Source organism: Protobothrops mucrosquamatus, unplaced genomic scaffold (assembly GCF_001527695.2).
Source record: "Protobothrops mucrosquamatus isolate PMUCROS unplaced genomic scaffold, P.Mucros_1.0 scaffold616, whole genome shotgun sequence".
NCBI lineage: Eukaryota > Metazoa > Chordata > Lepidosauria > Squamata > Viperidae > Protobothrops > Protobothrops mucrosquamatus.
The window spans coordinates 316857-325785 of record NW_015386912.1 but is presented as its reverse complement, the minus strand read 5'-3'; the positions used below and the strand labels follow the sequence as shown (position 1 = coordinate 325785).

Below are 8929 nucleotides of genomic sequence, written 5' to 3'. Positions count from 1 at the left end.
AACAATGATGTTCAAGGAACCTATCTCTTTCTCTTGTCCTATAGAATTTTTTTTTTCATGTTAAAAATGAAATACTCAAGTGTTTCTCAGTACATACACAACTGTATTGAGTCTCATCAGATGCAATAGAGTAGCTAGACTGATTTAAATTGGGATGTGGGCCAGAGAAGAAGGCAAATGTTATATAGAGTAGGCTGTATTTACATATGAGACAGATACAAATACCTTAGCAATTGTGACACGTTAGAAATCCATTGGGTTTCCTGTGACCTTCTGAGATTAGCTGAAAACTTTTGATGTATGTGAGTTCAGCAGTGTTTTGCTGAACACTGCTAAGTCCCACTCTCATATTAACTAATAGGCAATGTTTAATTTGAAAATTATTATTTCCAATTTCACGATGCAATTTAGAGCATAGTTTCCCTTTAAAAACAGTATTTAGACCTAATGTCCTTTTGTAATGGCCAGTATAGGTATATGTGACACCACCTTGCAGGGTTTTTTTTTTTTTTTTTAAGTAACTGTCTTTCTTCTCTTCTGGGAAGATTTTTCAACTTCCAAGTCTAGATATATTACTTAGTTTTTCCTGGTTGTCGCCCTCTAAGTAGTCACCAGGCCCAACCCTGCTTGGTGCTGAACCCAGAGAAGGTGAACCAGGTGCTGCCACCTGCTTTTTAAATCCCAAAGTACATACTTATTCAATCTGGTACATTTTCCTCCCCCTGAAAGTTCTGAAGTTCTTTGATGTGCATATCAGCCTAGGAACAGCAGATCAGATGCAAGAGATTTTATCAAATTCAAATTACTCCAAGCATCTTTATCTAGAATGTAGGAGGACTGCTAAGCATTGCAGATGAAGAGTGGGACTCAAGGGTTGGGCAGCTTTCTGAGGCACTAGTACGTTTCTGATTCAAACGTTTGGAGTGGGAAGAGCTTGGGTTCTAGAAAAAAAAGAACTCCAGCATGGAACATGATTTGGCCTAACCTGGAGGAGTTAGACTTTCATTCAGAAATCAGGTGGGACAGGTATTAACAAATCTTCTCTTGTGTTTCAGGAGGTGCTGTGAAGCTCTGCGTCTCCCTGCAGGTTCCCCAGACCATCCCCATGGACCTGCGGATTGGACAGCGTCTTGCCAAACCCAGCCCAGATACTGCCTTACTGGCCCTGAAGCAGACACAGCAGCTACAGCACCAGTTCTTCCTAGCAAGCTTGCATCAACAGCAAGTGGAACAGCTTACTCGCCCGCACTTGCGGGTTAGTGCAGCCATTATGTTGTTTAGGGTCAACTTGGAAAATAAGGGAGGGGAGGGGCAGATATAGTCCAGGGAGAAAACAATCTCGGGTCCAGCATTGTCTTGACGTGTTTTAAAATTTCCTGGAAAAAGATTGATACAGAAATATGAGATTGATATGGATTTAAAACGAGACCCACATTAAACAATATATTGAGATAAAATCATGTAACCGGCATTATAGAGGTATAGAATTGACTAATACGTCAACCTCCTTCACAGCAGCTCAGAGTTTCATGGCAAGGTTCAGGTTTCTAGACTAAAATCTCTAAACTTCTGTTTACACAGGAATTGCCAAGGTCAGAGGTCATTCAATTACTCATTGGCCATCATAAGAACTGGTGGCAGGGGTAGGCAACCTTGGCTCTTTTATGACTCGTGGACTTCAACTCCCAGAATTCCTGAGCCAGCATGGCTAAGCATGGAAACTTCTCCCTTTCCCCTCAGCATGGCTGGCTCAGGAATTCTGGGAGTTGAAGTCCATGAGTCATAAAAGAGCCAAGGTTGCCTACCCCTGGGCTATGGGATAGGGTCTTGTGGCACTTATAGAATCTATAAATTAGTAGGTAGAACTTTGCAACCAGACATGATTTCACTAGGATTGATGCCTGGAATGCTCCTTCCAACCCAAAACTCTCTAGATTCTTGAACAACATATCTCAATAGTTTCAGCTACCACAGCCAATGATGGAGATGATGGGTGCAAAATAGGCTGGTAGGCATCGATTTGAGAAAGGAAGTTTAGAATTTTATTTTTATTTATTTATGTTACACATTTCTTTAACGCCCATCTCCTTCAGGGACTTCCTTTTAGGCGTGAAAACATATGTCCTGGGAGAAATGGCAGGTGCCATCAGTAACTCCCCTTGGCTAGGAACTGGGGAATCTTATCCTCCTGAGCCAGATTCGTCAGTTGATCTGCCTTACCATGGTTTTTTTCCTGGTTGAAGAAATGGCCAGCCCTTGTTTTGTGTGTCCATTCATTTTTTTCATTTATCTTCTTCTGCAGGTGCCCATGGATCCCCCGCCCCAAGACACCGTCCCTGGAAAACAGGAACATGAGCTGCGACTGCTCTTGAATAAAGACAAAAGCAAACGCAGTAAGAGGCTTTCCATTCTCTCTTCCCCCTTTCTTCCTTAAGAACGCTTCATGGCTCTGCCAGAAATTTCATTCACCCCAGTCATCTCTTCTGACTTTTGCTGTCTTTCTTGGATTGGAAGAAAATGAATTCTTTCCCATGCCATGTGCCATGTCCAAGTATATTATTGTGTTTATGGCACATGACACAGGTCTATTGAAAAATAGTTGACTTTGGTTAGTAGTTGAATAGGAAAACACTAGCAAAATCCCAAACGTCTATGTGGGGGGAGGAACACCCCAAAAGAAGGCAATGGAAAACTGCACTTGTCCTGGTGCCAAGAAGCAATGTGCATCTATTCTTGTAGACACCAGGGCTCAAGAAAATCTTTGTCTAGTATTGAATCTTGAGGCTCTATTAAAATAATTGATGTCCCAATACCAGGGGATAATAGAAGACAAAGAATTGGAGAAATCACAAAGTATAGAGATCTGAAAATTGAAGTTGAAAGTTTATGGCATAAATCAGCCGTGGTAGTCCAAGTCATTATTGCAACATTGAGTGTCATACCCAAAAAACCTTAGAAAATCTGCACACTGACAACATTTTCATGTGTCAGTTACTTAAGACCACACCGCTTGGATCCAGAGACATACCATGCCAATACATTAAAACATTCTATGTTCTTGGGAAGAACTCTGTGTGTATGAAGGCTAAAGCACTGGCAGCTATTATTTCACATTGTGTGTATGTACAATAATAATAATAGTAATAGCTAGAGACAACTAAATAGAAGAGAAAGAACGGGAAAAAAATCAGAAAATACAAAGATCTGCAAATAGAAGTAAAATGATTGTGGCAAAAGAAAACAAAAATAGTATCAGTCCCAAGTCCATGAAAAAGACTTGATAGTTGGTTAAAAATGCCATCTTGCTGACTGTGCAATTGAACCACCACCATCATTATTAAAATAATTATAGCAATAGCATTTGTCTGAAATAGCAATAGCACTTAGACTTATATACTGCTTCACAGTGCTTTTACAGCCCTCTCTAAGCAGTTTACAGAGTCGCCATATCGCCCCCCCAACAATCTGGATCCTCATTTTACCAACCTCGGGAGGATGGAAGGCTGAGTCAACCTTGAGCCGGTCAGGATCGAACTGCTGGCAGTCAGAAGAATTAGCCTGCAATACTGCATTCTGACCAGTGCACTGCATTCTAATCACTGCACCACCACGGCTCTTACAGCTTATCAAACCTGTATGCTGTTCAATTCTCAATGACCCTGGGCGGCTTAGAACAATCAAACAATACGAAATACAAAACAATCCATAGTATAGAGATGATGGTAAAAATTCCTACTTGCAGGCTTTTGTAGCTAAACATCCCAAACATAAGAGTGCAAGAACGTGGGCAGGCAGAAGACAAAAAAACAGGTTTTGTTATCTGTAATAATTTGTGAAAGAGATCTGCCCTGATGTTAAGCAGATAAAGGGGAAAAAATGGCATCTGGTGGTATTATAAAGACTAACTCCTTTATGCTTGCATAACCTTTTGAGATTGTTTGTAACTGATGCTACAGTAAAAATTCAATAGATGTCAGAACAGGAAAGGTGCAAAACTGCAGTCACCAAAAGTCTCTCTCCTGGCTCACTCTATACCTTATCGAGGTTCCTGAGTTAAATTCAATCCCAATTCCTTGTGGGGTTTTATCCCTTGATTTGCAGAACTAGAATTACATGTTTACTTTCCTGGGACCCATCTCACGATGCTATCTAAAGGTTGGCTCTCTGTTACCATGTCCCATGGAGACTGTCCCGGTGATTTTTTGTTGTTTATTGCACCCAATTAATACAGCACTTTTCCCTGCTCTGATTTGCCAAGAAGCAATCTGTGAACAGGGATTTTTTTAAAAAATTAACATTTTGTTGTAAAGGGAAATAATTTATAAATGTTTTCTTCTCAACAAATTTTGCTCTCTTTAAAAAAAAAACCACGAATCGGATCTTGGGGTCATGTAGCATAATCTGATGGACAATGTTTCCAGTTTCATTAAAATATAAAATTCCACATTTTCCCCAAAATAAGACCTAACTGGAAAATAAGCCCTAGCATGATTTTTCAGGATGCTCATAATATAAACCTTGCCCCCAAAATAAGCTCCAATTAAGATCGTCAGCCAGACAGATGCATTTAGTACCGTATTTCCCCCAAAATAACACCTAACCGGAAAATAAGCCCTAATACATCTTTTGGAGCAAAAATTAATATAAGACCTGGTCTTATTTTCAGGGAAACACAGTTGTTGCTGTTTATCATAAGAGCATGGAAGGAATTTTGAAAGTCTAATCAACCTCCCCATTAAGATTTTCTTTTAAGATTCTGGTAATAATTTAGTTCTCACTGATGCCACCCTTGTGAGTGGGACTGTAATTCAGTGTCTGCTTTGTCCTTTGTGTGGGAAAAAAAGAAAGGTTCAAGCCTTAGAATATCTAGCCAGAATTCAGAAAAAGCTGAACTTGCAAGCTGAGACAGTCACTGTGAGAGAACAGAGCCAATACTGAGTCAGACTGATCCATGGTCTCACTTGGCTTCAAGCACCTTTCTGTGTTATGTCCCTGTTTAAAAAAAAATTCCAAACCTTCATGAATGAATGAATAAACAATACAAAAATGGTATGTGTGTATACATAAATACAAAGATACAGATGTAAACTTTATATACCCATTATACAATATACCTTTGCATACATAGATATATTACATGCACACATACAGATGCATGGATATTTAAATACACATATACATTTACATACAAGTAGATGTATATACACACACACATGCATAGATACTTGCATATATATGTGTGTGTATATACAGTATATGTGTGTGTGTGTGTGTAGAGACAGAGAGAGACAATTCATATACACAACTGCACGTATATACATCGTATGTGCATATATACATATACATATACAGCTGCACATACTGTATATGAACACTCTTACAAACAGCATGTATATGTATATTTGCACACACGATGTATATGATTGCATAGTTATGTGTATATGAATTCTGTGCCTCTGTCTCTCTGTCTTTCTCTCTATATAACAGCATTAATATGCTGTTCAATAGGAGTTCAGTTTATACTGGAGGTCATTTTAGTCATTTCCATAAACCCATATTTTGATATAGTGTACAATGTATCATTTTGTCCCCTTTCCCATGTATTTTAAGTTCCCCCGTTGCCTTTTTTCATCAAATTTATTTTGAAAATATGTTAAGAGCACATAGCCAGGTATAGGCCCTGGGAGATGAGGTGAAACATCAAAACACCATCAAGGCCCTCTTCTGTGTTTGAAGTGTGTATTTGTGAGCAGGATGGACTGCATATCTTTTTCATACCCCGTAAGGGCTACTTATGAGTTGAAACACAGCAAGGGCCAAACCAGGAAATGGGAGTAAATGAAAACAAGCCAGTCCCTCCCCTGTTCCTCTGGTGCTGTTTTTTCTCTACACTCTTTATCGCTATTTCCATCTTTTCCTGTCTGTCTGGCATGCAGGCATCTTGATAAGACTGGCTAAAATTTTGTTCTCAGTGTGTGTGTTTATGTGTGATATGTGTGTGTGTGTGTGTATCTCATAAAGTAACTATCATAATAGAAGAAGAATTCCATAAGCTTTGAGAAACTATTGGTTAAGTTCTGTTCAGCTGCTACTCGGTGCTTGCAACACTGATGTGAGATTGACAGAGCACCCAAATGTTAAGCTGCCCCATTGCCGAATTGGGCAGGGAAATAGATGTTAGGATGTCAGCACCATTCTGAATGGACCATTTTGAAAAAGAATGAGTTGGGATATCACAGCATCATGGTGTGTGAAATAAATTGGCTGGTTGGGTGCTTAGTGGCAATCTTTCCTTGCTAACAGTTTTGCGGGGCAAGGGAATGAGGAGATGTGTATGGGGATGTCATTGTGCAAATGCCACACTTTAGGTACCTGTTTCTCACATCCGACTGCAAGTGCATTATGGTGACATTTGAGTGATGACGACATGGATGGGTTTGCTGAGGATGCCGCTACATAAAACCAAGCATGGTATTTGCTGCATTGCTACAACAGAAAGCAAACAGTGTTGTGTATAGGAAACAAACTTGTGACTGTCACAACGAAAGGCATACTTGGGGGGTAACAAAGAAGGAACATAAAGCAGCCAGAAAGGGGGATCCGTCCACTTTTGATGGCATCGGTTGCCATCATAAATTGAGAAGATGAACTGAGTTAGATGGATTTTCCAGCAGCTCCAACCTCTACATGTTCCATTCAGTCATGAGAACATCATCATCATTGTAGGTCATTCCGAGCCTATCAGGACTGATCTGGCCTGAAAATGGTTTTGTTTCCCCCTAGAAACAGCATATTGTGAGGTCAGAATATTTCAGGTACGTTCAGTGTTGACCTCAAGCATTTTACATACCACTGCTTGCTGGAGCCTGCCCTGTTTCAGTCTTCATTTTGCCTTTAGCTTCTTCAGATCGGAATAGGATCTGTATCGGATAGCCTTCAGATCTGAGCATAGTTGTAACAGGCTGATGTGAAACAAGAGGTCAAGGAGTGTTTCTTGAGGACATTGTGTCTCTTATTGAATCACAGTGATGCAAGGGAATCAGTAATCTGCATAGCTCACTCTGTTGCCCTTTTGACAGGATATCCTGTGTGTCAAGCACTCCTGGCAGTTGCCTACCCAAACTTGTTCTGAAACTGCTTAAGGCAGGGAAGGTCCTCTTTGTGGCCTCCCGGTTGAAAAAGAATATTTCAAACATTGATAAGCAATATATGAGTGACCCATTACTCCAAACTTTGGTTAGCTTTTCTAATGCTGTGTAAAATGCCTTTGGCTATATATTATTTTTTTTTGCACTCACTTTGCACTCCTAAAAGATTGGTGTCTGGATAGACTCCAAATAATGGGGATATAATGAGCAGTGATTGCTGCAAAATCATGTCACAAACACTGCCAATTTCACATCAAAGCGGTAGGATAGAGCCCAACCTTAGGCAGATCTTATTGCAGGCTAGATACTTTAGGACGCGTTTTTTAATTTTTACAATTTTCCTTTTCTCATGCTTTTTTTTTTAAAAACTCAGAGTTAGTTGGCAGTTGGTTGTGCATACAAATTCAGTGAATAAATAAGTGAGCAATATTTGCATCATGCTATCCGTTCTGTATGCTTCCAAGCTTTCAGAACATTCTGAGACCCAGAGCACCGTTCCCCAATATTTTAATAAGGTAAAGTATTTGCTAGTATTAAAATAAGCATCTGGGGAAATTTTGGAATTGGAGTCTCAACATTTCTAGCAGGTATCGAGACAAACTTGGTGGGGACCTGAAGGAATCCTTTTAGATCAGCCTTTCCCAGATTGATGCCTGCTAGAAATGTTGAGATTGCAACTCCCAAGAATTTCCCAGGATATTTATTTTAATCAGCTAGTATGGAGAATTCTAGAAGTTGTAGATCCTATACATCTGAAGATCATCAAGTCTGGGAAAAGTGACTTTAGATGTAGGTCATTCCTCCTGTCTCAGTTAAGTGGCGTAACTTTGTGATTTGTCTTGCATCAATATGACTCACCAATGTGATTTCATTGCTAGTAATGCCTAAAGATAGAATCATACCAAAATAGGATAAGCATCAGTTTGTTGGTCCGTTCTTTGGCTGATTTCAAGGCAGGTATAAACTGATCTGAGATCTCTCCTGATCCTGCAGTCCTGTCAGAATTAGATTCCCACCTTACCTGACTATTCTAAAGAAGAGGAAGTCTCTCACTGATACCCACTAAGACAGGGGTGTCAAACTGCCAGCCCGTAGGCCGGACGCGTCACGAGGAAACTGCACCCACCCCATTGCCGGCAATGGGGAAAAAGCTCTGATATGTCGCGCGACATCATGTGATGTCGCAAGTTTGACAAGCCTGCACTAAGAGCTTTCCTTTCACTGAAAATACTGTAGGTCAGGGGTGTCAAATTTGCAACATCGGCAATGGGGTGGGCACGGTTTCGGCATGATGCATCCGGCCCATGGGCCGGCAGTTTGACACACCTGCTGTAGGTAGAACACAAGAATCACCGCAACCCAACAGCTTTTTTGTCCCAGCTGGAGTATTTCTAACTAAGCAAAGCCATTTTTCATGTTAAGTGACACACCTGGTTTGGCTTGTGGTGATCTTTCCTAAGACTTAACCTAGCTAATTCAGAAAAATGGTTTGGTTTTCTTTTTGCTTGTTCCCACAGGCTTTTTTTTTATGGGCAGGATCATTTTTTTCCAGCCCTTATTTCAGCTTTCCTTTTAAAGAATAAGAACAGGAAAAGCAAAACATGTGCAGCTATACTGTCACTAAATTTGCAGTATAATCTTGGGCATCACATAGAAGGTTAGGGACACATACCCTGTAGGTTGCCCACAAAAGATTTAGTACTAGATTTTTTGAATGTGCTGCGTTGGTCATCAGGGAAGATGTAAGTCAAGTAAGTCCGGGGGGGGGGGGGGGGGGGGAA

At 40.4% G+C, this 8929-nt stretch overlaps 1 protein-coding gene across 1 annotated transcript in view; it reads left to right on the top strand.

Moving 5' to 3' along the window:
• The first annotated feature begins 1073 nt into the window (after positions 1-1073).
• HDAC7 (histone deacetylase 7) overlaps positions 1074-8929 on the top strand; it is a 69333-nt gene continuing 61477 nt past the window's right edge. Inside the window, 2 exon segments of the mRNA XM_015817648.2 lie at positions 1074-1255; positions 2303-2393. Of these exon segments, the coding sequence (XP_015673134.1) occupies positions 1106-1255; positions 2303-2393 (241 nt within the window). The 5' untranslated portion in view covers positions 1074-1105.